The following is a 12,956-nucleotide window of genomic DNA, read 5'->3' as shown; positions in this document are numbered from 1 at the left end:
AGGAAATCCCCTCCAGATAAGCAAAATAATGCTGATGCTCTGGGTTTTGCCTGGTGACACCGCTAGGACTACCAGAGCGTTATTCTTTCAGCTGCTCCGTGATTAAGCAAGAAAAAAGGGCAATTAAAGAGACATGGACATTCACTTTCTTCTCCTCCAAGCCATGTGTCCCCACATCCTTTCCTGTTGCTGCAGGTCAGTCACCAAAGTGGAGAGGGAAGACAAGACACATAACCACACCGCTGAGAGAGTTCTCTCCCTCGTGCAAGCCTACCTTCCCAGTTGTTGTTGTCACTGCACAAGGCTGTCAGGTCCAGTCGAGGCACTTCGGATACAAAGCTCTCTTCTTGGCCATCGGCATCTTGGTTCCTCTGTAATTTGGCTTCAGGAATGCTGGGATGCTCCTGGATCTTCATGCCTGAATTCTGCAACAATCCCCCAGAACAAGAAACAAATTCACAGAGTTGTTTTTTGCAATGTTCAGTGAAGAGAGGGGGAAGAAAAAACCAAAACAGACGCAGATGCAAGTTCTTGCAAAAATAATAATCAAGTATGCTTCTTCTCTTTTATAGATAAACACAAAACAACAGTCTCTGGTGCTTTTCCAGCTTAGTATCCAAATGATCTCTGCTCAGCCCCGCCCCCCTTTCAATTTTAATTGGTCACTAGTATCAGAAAAATAATAAAAGCCTTTTCTCCAAAAACTTTATCCTTGGCTTAAAATGTCACAGCAAGCAGTCCAGAGGGGGTTTTCTCTCCATAACTGCAAGCAGAAGCTGATATAGAGTCTCTGGTTGCTGAATGAGATACAGAAGGAGGCAGAACAGCCGATGTGTCTTTTTCTGAAGCACAAGGCTTTTGAGGCAGTCAAAAAACCCCACCACCCGTTGCTAGGGCTGCTGTAGCAACGAAACGTGTCTTTTGGAAACAGACACCACCATCTCCCTGCTCTCTCTCTGGAGGAAGCCGAGCCGCCTGACAAGGAGCGCCACCAGCGACGACAACGTCCGCGAAGGCTCTCCGGGCAAGCTCTGCTGGCGTAGATCAATTAGTGCCCATTAAGCTGCGCTGGCTGCGGCTTGGCTTCCTGTGGTTGTTCTCTAGCTGGGTGTGGGGGGAGAGCAGGACTATTTATGGAGGAGCTCTGGGACACGGTTGCGCAAGCCCAAATTCTAAGGGGGTTTGGGCATTGAACAACTGGAGGCTGCAGAGCTGCGGGACAGAAGCCAGAGGACTGGGAACGCTTCCTGCTCATCTTCTATCTGGCCCCCACCCACAATTCCTAAACTGCCAAGGAGGTGATCTATAATTTATATGGGAGGGCGGGGGAAAACAGCAGCTCTTTTGCTGTGTTAGCACTCACTCAAACGACGTTGGAGATGTATTTTGCCTCTGGGAACACAGAACGCGTTGCTCTCAGTCCCCTCTGTTATTTACTTTTGTGCGCTTACCTTGTCTGACTTCACCTTCTGAATTCTTAGCCCTGCCTGCTCCCCCTCCTCAGTACAAAAATTACCTTGGGCCCACTTAACTTGCAGGATCGCCGTATCCCCTATGTGCCCACTCAACTACAGTGGTGCCTCAGGTTACAGACGCTTTTGGTTACAGATGCTTCAGGTTACAGACTCTGCTAACCCAGAAATAGTACCTCGGGTTAAGAACTTTGCTTCAGGATGAGGTCAGAAATTGTGCAGCGGCAGCGGGAGGCCCCATTAGCTAAAGTGGCACCTCAGGTTAAGAACAGTTTCAGGTTAAGAGCGGACCTCCGGAACGAATTAAGTTCTTAACCCGAGGTACCACTGTACTTAAGATCTTCAGAACAGGGACTGTTGCAGGTACCATGTAATATTCATTCTGTAGTTGCAAGAAACTTATCTCTCAGTGTGGGAGCACCTACAACTTTGGAACTCCCTGTTGCTTGACCTAGGCAAGTGCCTTCACTTTTTTTCTTTTTGGTACCAACTTAAAACATGGGATGTAGCTGTTGCTGCATTTTAATCTTTTTAATTGTTGGTTTTGATTGCCTTTTCTTAATTTTTTAAAAAACTGTTTTCACTGAAAAGTTTAATATTTCCTGCAAACTACTTAGAGGTTTTATTACAATCAAGTGGTATATATAGTTAAAACAAAAACAAAAACGTCAAGGTTGAGAGGCTCGGTCCACAGGGCAGTTATCAATACAAAAAATGATCAAAAAAGGAAGAAAGGAGTGAGGTTGGGATGTCCATTTTGATTTGCATTTTAATAAAATATGGAAAATAGCAACTATCAAAGACAGACAATGCTGTAAGAAACCTAATTTAAACAAACAAACTTTTGTCCTGTGGGAAATATCAATATATATGATTAAACTGAGCTACACATTCAAATAGGGTCTAGTGCACATCTTGAGCATATTGGCTTGAAAGGCAACCCCACTTATTTTGGTTGAAGCTACTTCCAAAAAAGTGTGCTTAGGATCACAGTCAGGAATCATAGGCATGTTTGCTCAGAAGTCTGTCTGACTTGCTCACTTTCCAGTTAAGCTCACAGGGTTGAAGTTTATGGGTGCAATCCTACTTCTAGAGGAACCAACAGGAATACCTCCGTTTTTGTGTTATCGCAGCCCATTTCAGAGTTTCTCTTTTTAAAAATGAAGGTTACATTCATTCTGAGGCAAAAGCACTTCCTCTAGAGCCTGAGTTAAATGGATAGAGTCCTGATTAGGATTGCAATTAATCAGGACTGTCTCCAGGCATGCATGTAACAGGAGCAACAACAAATTGTAACAGCGCAATCCTATGTGTACTTACTTAGAATTCCACTGTATCCAGTGAGGCTTATTCCACAGTAAGTGCATATAGGACTGCAGACTTAAGTAGGGGATATGGGTCCACTGACAGGGAGTCAAGGATGCTGCATTAAGAATCTAGATTTCAGACCCAGGAAGCTCCACAAGTTAAGCAGATTGCCAGAGCAAGGAGGACGATGACGTACAAAATGTAAACAACCGCCCCACGGAAGCGCTAGAGAATCTAAAGGGTAATAAGCTGCTCGTACAGCACATTTTTGCTTGCCAGACCAGATACAAGACGAGAGACAGAGACAGAAAGAGAGAGAGAAAACTCTGTTCAAAACAGGCACATTTCCTTGGCTGAATTCATTCTGAGTTTTAAAGCGACAGTGATGTGGCGACAAAATCAACTGTTCCTCACAACTACAGATAGATTTGCTTTCCCAAATGCTGTGCCTGGCATGTCTCTTGCTTTGGATTTCATGAAGGAATAAAGATAGGCAGCTGGAGGGTTATGACGGAACAAAAGTTGATGGCAACAGCTATAATGACCTAATGAAGTCTGGGTTGGAGAATGGTCTGTGGGGGGCAGAGAGAGAATATGCTGCCCTCGAGTAGCCATGGGTTGGAGGGAATAAAAACAACCCCAACATATTATTTAATGCAAACTGGCTGGTGGATATCTCCCATATGAAAAGGAAGGATGGATACAACCCAATTTAATTTGTTAGTTGTTTAAATAGGTAAGTAAATAAGCACATGCAGAAAAACTAAGCAGCTCTAAAATAATATGAAAGCTCAATGAAGGAAATATTTTGCTTGAAAGGAGAAACATACATCTTTTATGTCGAAAGCTTTGGCGTTTCAACTGTTTTGACCCCAATCAATTGCACAACTCTTCTATTTCCTTTTCTTCTGTTTTAATGTATATTGCAATTGTTTTAAGAAAGACAAAGATAGAAACATTGTGAAGTATGTTTTCTTTTTTAAATAAGGAAAACACACATGCTTGACCGGCATGTTATTAAGCCAAACCAATTAACGTCAAAATGACAATTCTAGGTATTTATCCACAATTCGCTAGAACATGTCTTGTTGCCTAACGAACGGAGTATTTGAAGGCTAAAATAATACTTCTGGAACAGGGTTTGTCACAGGGTGGGAATGAACATTCTTAATGCTCTTTCCCTATAAAACAAGCTGTACCACGGCACTGTAACTTAAGACTCCCAATGATCTTTCCAAGTAACTTAATAAAACTGTGTCAGGAGTCTGACTCCTTCTCTCCACATAGTGAGTGAGACGTATCAACTGAGAGTGTACATCCAGAACATTTTTCTGCCAGTAACCAGAAGTAAACAGAACCAGAACGTTCATAAGGAGGAAGAACAAGCCATAATGTTACAGGTTGAAGTGCATTTCTGCACCAACCTATTCCTCCTTTAAAGCAAGTGTTAAAACACACACATCAGCTTGGGACATTTTTTTTTTAATGTAGTCAACATTGCCATGTTTTGCCTCTGACACTGTATAGCAGGCTGCATAGCTTTGGGATGAAAGTGGATTTCTGTGCTTTCTCCGCTAAGTGTTGGTTACGCTTGGTGAGCTACTTGCTCATTCATGCTGCTCGTAATGCAATGAATAATCCATAAGCCCTTCTGCAAAATAATGGCAGCTCAGAACCCAAGGGAGATGCAGGGAATTTGCAGACACATTCCGAATGCACATGGACGGCTCGCTGTTTCCACAAATGTTATTTTTACTTTTGCTTCTTCTGACGGCTGCTTATATCCAAGCACTGTCATGTACCTATTTGCAGCATCGGCGGGGAGGATTGTCAGGAAAGTCAAATATCTCTGCTGATGGTGAAATAGGCTCAAGCTCTGGTAGAAATAAGAGATGAGATTGGCCACTCCCCTGACAGTTAACTAGCTTGCTCATTCTAGCTTGGGACTTCAAGGACTACAGTGGTAGCTTGGTTCACAAAGCCTTGGTACTCAAACAACTTGGAACCCAAACACTGCAAACCCGGAAGTGTTCCAGTTTGTGAACTTTTTTAGGAAGCTGAACATGCTCTGTTTTGAGTGTTACGCTTCCAATTTGAGTGCCACACTTGTGTTTTGAGTGTTACGCCGAGGTCTGTCTGTTTTTGCTATTTATTTTGCATTTTTGCGGCTCTTTGTTTTTGTGACTGTGTGGAACCTAGTTCAGCTACCGATTGACGGATTGTGTGATTGCAGTAAATTTTTTATTGCTTTCATTTTATGGATCAATGGTCTTGATAGTAATTTTTATTTTTATCATCTACAATACTGTCTTATTTATTTTATAGTACAGTACATTGATTATTGCTTTCATTTTTATGGATCAATGGCCTCGTTAGGTAATAAAATTCATGTTAAATTGCTGTTTTAGGGGTTGTTTTAAAAAGTCTGGAACGGATCAATCCATTTTGCATTACTTTCTATGGGAAAGCGCACCTTAGTTTTGGAACACTTTGGTTTTGGAACGGACTTCCGGAACGGATTAAGTTTGAGAACCAAGGTAGCACTCTACATGCAAATCAAACCTATAATGCATCTAGCCCCAGGGCATGGTCTGGATGCAAATGAAGCCACTTAGCTGAAGATTCATACCTAGCCAGTGGCTGGATGGGAGAGTGCCTTAGGAATCCCATGCATGACATCTTGGGATCCATCATGGAAGGAAGACTGGCTATATGGATATGACTGGAACAAGGTACAGGGAAGAATAAGGCAGAAGCCTTGAATAGGTGGAAATAAGGTGCAGCCAGCCTGCTCCTGACTAATCTTGGATAGATGAAACCACCTAAGAAGACAAGTGAAGGCTAGTAGGGGGAAGGAAGGGAAGTCTCATTCTCCCTCTTGCCCTCCTACCTGTGTCTACCTATATGATCAGGGAGGAGGCAGAGGAAGTATGGTGGGAAGGGGTTGAAAGAAGGGATTCAGCCTTTTGCAATACATGGATTGCAATAATACATGGATAATGAGACAATTCTACGCCTTTTCCTGCGATGAAAATACTTAACAAATTGTAAATTCTGTATAAGCAGATTTCCCCACATTTACTGCAGTGCTTCAAAGGGTCTGAAGTAAAGGAAACTAAACTCTGTGGTGCGAGGAAATAATGCAGATTAAGAAAAATGGTGCCCATACAGTCATACCTCGGGCTGAAGTAACTTTGGGTTGAGCATTTTCGGGTTGTGCTCAGCGGCGACCCGGAAGTAATGGAACGCATTACTTCCGGGTTTCGCCACTCGCGCATGCGCAGACGCTCAAAATGACATCACACGTATGCGTGGAAGCGGCGAATCGCAACCCGTGCACGCACAGATACGGGTTGCGTTTGCTTCAGGATGCGAACGGGGCTCCAGAATGGATCCCGTTCGCATCCTGAGGTACCACAGCATTAGGCATTCTGCTTCCAAGATTTACATCAGAAACAGTCAACAAGGACTCCCGCCCCCCACCCCGATGTTTCTGGAGTTCCATCAGCATGGCCAATGGTGAGAGATGTTTGGAGCTGGAGTCCAGTAACACCTGCAGAGCAGCACATTGATAGTCTCAATCATGGATAGCCAAATAAGCTCAGAATTTTCAGTAATGGCAGACAGAATGCAGGTGAGCGGAAACGGTCCTATCCCAGATGAAAACAAACATTATGGAGAGGCACTGTGGATCAGACCAAAGGTCCATCTAGCCAGCATCCTGTTTGTAACTACAGGCAGCCAGCTGCTTCCTGGAAGCTGTGCACAAAGGCAACAGCAAACCCCCACACTGGCTAACAGCTGCAATTCAGAGGTACACCGGCAAGTTCTAGTGTTATGGGAGAGAGGGAGAAATAATACATCCCTTGCTTTTCTCTATACCAGGTATCCTACAAGCAAACTAAACTCTCCTTCAAGTGTGGGTCCTTCCATAGCAAAATAGCACCATCCACACACAGAAGGGGGGGTGGTTAGCAGGTTAGGGGAAACCCCAAGGTTATACAACTACAAAGAATTTAGAGCAGCCGACTTGGGGGGGGGGCACCTAAAAGGAAGTGATTGAGTCCAGCGAGAGCTGAGCATGCTCAGTGGCCATAGAACGTTGACTGGATTGTGGGGGTAGGAAACAGGAACCTAATGGCTGGGAAGAGGGGGAATAGAAGGGAAGGGAAGGAAATGGAGTATCTTGGAAGAGACCATCCTGGAATGGAGTAGCTTGTGGTGGGCTTGCAACCTGACAAGGATCACTCTGCATTGGAACTCCCCCCTCAAATCCCACTTATAACTTTACAAACCTTTATTGTACTCTCCACAATCCTATTTATTTTCTAAAGTAAAATTCCCAAACTCTTTGATCATATGGAAGGTATTACTTCCTGATTCCCCCCCCCTTTGCTGTTTTCTTCACCCTTTCTTGGTCTACAGTACTCTTTTATTGCAATGGGAGGCGAGAATTGTATATAGTATTCCACATACAGGTGCAGCACAGATTTATATAAAGGCATCACAATACTGGGAAACATCTGTTTTCATTCCTTTTCCAATTTAAGGGGCCTAGGGCCTGGGGCTCAGTGGCCAATAGGGCAGAGAGGACACGATCATCAACACCTTTAGACACAAGTAAGGAGTGTAGAGGTTGCATCCTGTGACCAGCAGCAGACCGGCAGCCCAGACTCCAAGGTCCAACTATGGAAATTTACAAGTCCTGTCTGCCCACTGCCCTCTGCCCTCATCTGAAGGTAGGGTGGGCAGAGAAAAGGAAAGGGAGCCTGTTCTGCTCTGAATAACATTGTTTGTTATCAGAGGTATGTTCCTAAGCCCCCTAAGCAACAGGCTTAGAAGGGCTGTGGAATGCAAAAACTACTCTGAAAGAATGCAAACATTTTCTTGACCCTGTAATACCTGGATAATGCGATCTCTGGGCAAATGCTATGCCTTTTCCTGTGATGAAAATACTTACCGAATTTTAGATTCTGTATAAGCCAATTTTAAAAAACAAGTTCAGCGCCCCGTTTTTTAAGGGAACAAACATGTTTTGTTTTGAGAGTCCTGTGTCAAAGTCCTTGAATTCAGGTGCGCTAATGTAAAAGTTCTGGTGGGAACTTTTATATTGTAGCTTTAGGTTGTGAGGATAAGGTAGGAGGAGGGAACTTTCTACACTGTGCTGAGATCTCAGTCTGAGAAATAGTGACTTCTGAAAGGTCATCCAGTGAACTTTATGGACGAGTGAGGTTTTATTCCCAGCCTTAGCCCAACAGATGAGCCACAGTGGATTAGTAGCTAGTTTCCCAATAACCCTGAAAACAAACGCCAATATCTGTTGCTCTCTGCTGCTAGTCCAGTACTCTTGGGAAGCCCTTCCACTGGACTGTTTGAAAAGCAGAGTGGTTACAAAAGTAGTGCCATGGTTGGGCCCCTCATCTTGAACTGCACTGCATGGCTGCTGCTGATCCTGAAAAACTTACACGCAAATGTGCTTACTCATTTAGCAATGAACTTTCTCAGGGTCGTTAAAGCAAAGGCGACCCCCGGGCAGCCATTGACATTTATATCTGTGAAACTGTTTACTTGGGGTTAAGGTTCGTCTAAGAACATGGAGCTGAGCCACATTTGCTTTGCCCTCTTTGCCTGGTATGAGACACGATGGCATAACCCCCTCCTGATTACACCATGGCAGCAGCTGGACTTGGAAAATTACACACAGGCACTCTGTGGCACAGGCCGTATTTAGGGGAAGGGATGGGGAGAACGAGCAGCAAGGCGTCAGGTACCAGTTTTACTTCTCGTGTTGCACAACCTGGTGAAGGACAGACAGTCCCTGGCACTCTGTGAGCTTATCCTCATACTGGGTGGGTAGACAGAGAAGCTGAACAACACTAGCTAGTCCTGTTCCTATCATAATGAAGCAGAAGGACCACTGTGCTCTTGCCCTGGTTGTGGACTTCACAGTAGCATCCGGGTTGCCGCAGTGAGAACAGAGTGCTGGGCTAAGCAAGCCCCTTGTTCTGATCTAGTGAAGTTCTTACGCTCTGACTTTCAGGGTTCTACGGGATAACAGAATAATTGATGCTTTTGAATCATGGTGTTGGAGGAGACTCTTGAGAGTCCCATGGACTGCAAGAAGATCAAACCTATCCATTCTGAAAGAAATCAGCCCTGAGTGCTCACTCAAAGGACAGATCGTGAAGCAGAGGCTCCAATACTTTGGCCACCTCATGAGAAGAGAAGACTCCCTGGAAAAGACCCTGATGTTGGGAAAGATGGAGGGCACAAGGAGAAGGGGATGACAGAGGACGAGATGGTTGGACAGTGTTCTCGAAGCTACCAGCATGAGTTTGACCAAACTGCGGGAGGCAGTGGAAGACAGGAGTGCCTGGCGTGCTCTGGTCCATGGGGTCACGAAGAGTCGGACACGACTAAACAACTAAACAGCAACAATGATGGGAAAACCACAATTCTACTGAAGCACACACTGGTATTCAATCCTACTCCTTCTTAGAGTAGGGCCACTGAAGCGAACAGACATTTCAGTGGGTCTACTCTAGGTAGGGCTTAGTTGAATACAAGCCAGGGGGCCAGATTCAACTAATGGTGTTCTGCTAGTGGAAGTCAGCGCAGACACTTTTGCTAAAAAAAACCCAACAACCCTCCTTGAATAGTTAGAGCATGGTGCCGAGAACGCCAAGGTTGCAGCCCCAGCCAGAAAGACTAGTGGTCACAAAGGATGGGAGCTGTCGTCCACAATAACTAGAGGCCGCCATATTGGCTGCTCTTCTTCTTAACCATGGTTTAGCATTGCATGTGACTGTGGCCGCTAGGTCATGTTGCCCATGGTCGCAGATTATGTTGAACCTGGATAGAGGCAGCATGGGAAAACTGGACAAGAACAGAAGGGATAATGTGAGCCTGCATCTTTCAGCTCAGTTGGTTAGAGTGTGGTGCTGATAATGCCAAGGTTGCAGGTTTGATCCCCGAAGGGACAGCTGCATATTCCCGCATTGTAGAGGGCTGGACTAGATTATGACTCTTTGATTCCAAGCCATTCCAGAGGATTGGGAGAATAAATAGAATTCAGCATGGCAGTGAAACGGGTGACAATCTCCTTAGAATGGTTCTGAATTCCACCCAGAGAATCTAGCTTTCTGAAAATATCAGCATATCCCCCCCTTTTTTAAAAAGTGAAGCATCTAATCCTTAGACTACAAAAGTGAGCCTGGCAAAATGATTAAACCCAGAGAAGATCCTGCAGGAACTAGAGGGCAGATCTGTAGAACTCTGCTTGATTCCCTGCCCCTCTCCATGGGCTTGTAAAGTTATGTAGAACAATTCAAGCTAATTTGCATAATTTATGCCAGGCACAGAATATGGGTTATGTCGGCACCGAACGCTTTTTCATTCTCTTTAAGCGCTGGGAACATCCAGCTGTTATTCTCTTCCTCCTTACACTGAACCGAACGTGCAATTTTCCTTGAACAAGGACGAAACTTTACTAACCCTATTCAAAAACCACCCATGTCCCCTTGCTTTCTAGGCAGAAATACAAGCCTACAAGAAAGAAGCAATCACAATAAGAAAGGCGAAACGGAACCGACAGGGAACAAAGAGTTCTCGTGAACGTGCGGCTGCCCTCTCTTAATCCCTAAACCCCAAAGGGAAGGAACAGATTTTCAATTCTGGGGAAGAAAGTATTAAGGAGGGGAGGGCAAAATCCTCCAGGATTAGGGGAGGGGGAACATATAGGAAAAAACATCCACTTCATAGAAACGAAGCAAGGAACACAAATTGCTCTCGCACCACCGTGAGCTAATGGGTCACATGGAGCTTCTGACAAGGTGCTTTATGAAACTCGACAACAAACCAGGATGCTAACTTTCCTAACCGAGTAGAGTGGCAAAGAAATGAAGCATTTGTAAAGCACCAAGTCCGTGTTGCAAACCTCACCACTGCCAATAGCTGACTTAAGGACCTAACAACACATTACGTTTACTTAAGCATATATATTCTGCCCTTCTGGTGCAAGAGCACCACTCTCAGGGCAGCTTACAACATTTTAAGCTGCAATTTTACAAAAACAGCAATATGTAAAGTAGTGAGCCAAGGAGACAGGATAAGCAATTTCATACAGAAGTTTCATCAGCAAGTAATCCAAACTGGGATTCATGGTTAAAGCTCCTTCTTCACTAACCAAGAGCTGCGTTTTGGTTTTTTTGGCCAAAGGATCAAATACGTCACAACAAATAAATACACTAACCTGAGGATGCCTTAACAAGTCGCTGTCACTTTCATTGTCTTTGCTGCAAAAGAGAAGAAATAGTTTGCCTCAAAAGCATATCATAACGAAAGCTAGCAACAAGCTCAGCATTTTAAACAATGGCCTGGTTCACATTTCACATTAAACTATGATTAAAAACAAACCATAGTTTAAATGTGGATGAGCAGCATGATCACTTTGCTTTTCTCCAATTCCCGTTGTGCTGTGGACAAAACTGGCCAGAGACTCATTTGATGTGTTGTCCAAGCCTGGGCTTGTGCCTTGCTGTACTCCTAAAAATCCCCACGGCTGGTAATGAAGGTTTGTTCCTGGCTTATTGCTCAAGGTTTGCTTGGGAAAAACAAACCACGAGCCTAGATTTGGATAACTAAAGAAGTTAAGACTCTAGTTTGTTTCCTGGCTACTCATGAGCAGCAAGATCAGAGAAGGAGCAGAGCAAGTACTTCACAGCGGTATGCGCCAGCACGCTGTTCATTCACATTAAACCATAGTTTGTTTTTAACTATGGTTTTGTGCAATGTGTGAATGAGTCCAATGACCATTACTACTATTGCTACACTTTTAAAAGGATGACTGAAAATATTTTGAGGTTCGGTACTTTAAAAACTAACTCATCCTCTTTAAAACTTACAAAACCAAGTCATCTACTCTTTAGAGACCTGAATGGAAAATATGAATAATCAACCAGAAAGGTAATGATTAATAAAGGCAAGAATTCTGCAGGCAATTTTAAAATCTCTATGTTCAAGAAAAGATGAACTACAGGGCTCTCAAAGTGGTTGTGTGCAACTAGTTTCAAAGTATAAGGAGATTCTCTAGTGTTGGGATTCACTGAAATCTTGGGCCAGAGTAATTTCCAAGTTACCTGTCTTCAGAAAACACTTCCATGTCATCTGGTCCTGTTTTGTCCGCTGGTCTCAAGGAACCAAAAGTTTCCATTGCCTGTAAAACACCAAATATTAAGAAAACTGCTATGGATCATCCATTTTTAAAGTGGTAGCTGAAAGCATCTTTCATGCAATAATGAGCTTAGCATACAGAACTCTTTGATATAAGTAGCAAAACGCCAATTACTATGAAGGTTCTTCCATGGGAAGGTTTGGGAGATGCAATTAATGGGAAAGCAAAAGATGAAATCAGATATAAATAGCTACTTATGACTTCAAAGCCACAGTCTTCACTCACGAGACTTCACCTTTCCAAACAGTCCCTTCTGCACAGGTCTCACTACAACAAACAGGCCACATTCAAACCATCACATCTCAACCTGTTAAGGTGAGATACACAGAGAACTTTTGCTTCCATATGCAGCCCACTGGCTCCTCCCTTTGCTGTGAGCCTCAATTAAGCCAGGAAATCTCCTAATTAACCCCCAGTTTCCTGTTTCATTTGAACTGGGCGCAAAGGCTTCTTGTTGCGTGTTGTCTTAATAAACCAAGCTGTGATCTTTCAAACTGGACTTCTGTCTCCCCACAGGGCCCCCATTTCTGGGTCATTCTCACCCCACTTTTTTTTCTTCCTTGCAAGAACTAGCCACTCATTCCATACCTCTCACAAGCACCCTGACTTGGTTGTCTCTTTGATTGTATAAGTACTATTGCATCCCCCTCTTTTTCCTTCCCATGTCCCTTTCTGGGGACACCTCCAGACACCCTTTTCTGTTAATTTGTCCTCATGATGCTATCGGGGCAGTCACACATGTTCTTGCTTTCAACACTCTTTGCACCTGCAGATGTTTTGGGGTGATCACACACCTGCTTGATTCCAATCCGTGCATACCCTGTAACTTGCTGCTGAAATCCCATTCTGGTTTATTTCTCCCCGCAACCCACTCTTTCATTGTGCTATTCCCCCTCTGGACAGCAATAATGTGGTAGCATCAGGGAAGAATCTCATAACAAACT

The 12,956-nt window shown here is 44.0% G+C and overlaps 1 protein-coding gene across 4 annotated transcripts in view; it reads right to left on the bottom strand.

Annotated features, from left to right (window-relative positions):
* The window catches only part of FAM13A (family with sequence similarity 13 member A), a 136,497-nt gene that overhangs the window by 22,696 nt on the left and 100,845 nt on the right, over positions 1-12,956 (bottom strand). For all 4 annotated transcript variants that reach the window (XM_053404085.1, XM_053404087.1, XM_053404086.1 and 1 more), the window contains 3 exons: positions 11,918-11,994; positions 11,032-11,074; positions 275-425 (listed from right to left, as the gene is read on the bottom strand). In XM_053404085.1, coding sequence (XP_053260060.1) covers positions 275-425; positions 11,032-11,074; positions 11,918-11,994 — 271 coding nt within the window. The remainder of the gene's footprint in view (positions 1-274; positions 426-11,031; positions 11,075-11,917; positions 11,995-12,956) is intronic.

Source organism: Podarcis raffonei, chromosome 9, assembly GCF_027172205.1.
Source record: "Podarcis raffonei isolate rPodRaf1 chromosome 9, rPodRaf1.pri, whole genome shotgun sequence".
In the NCBI taxonomy this organism is placed as follows: Eukaryota; Metazoa; Chordata; class Lepidosauria; order Squamata; family Lacertidae; genus Podarcis; species Podarcis raffonei.
The sequence above is the reverse complement of the archived record's forward strand: the minus strand, read 5'-3'. Positions and strand labels throughout refer to the sequence as shown.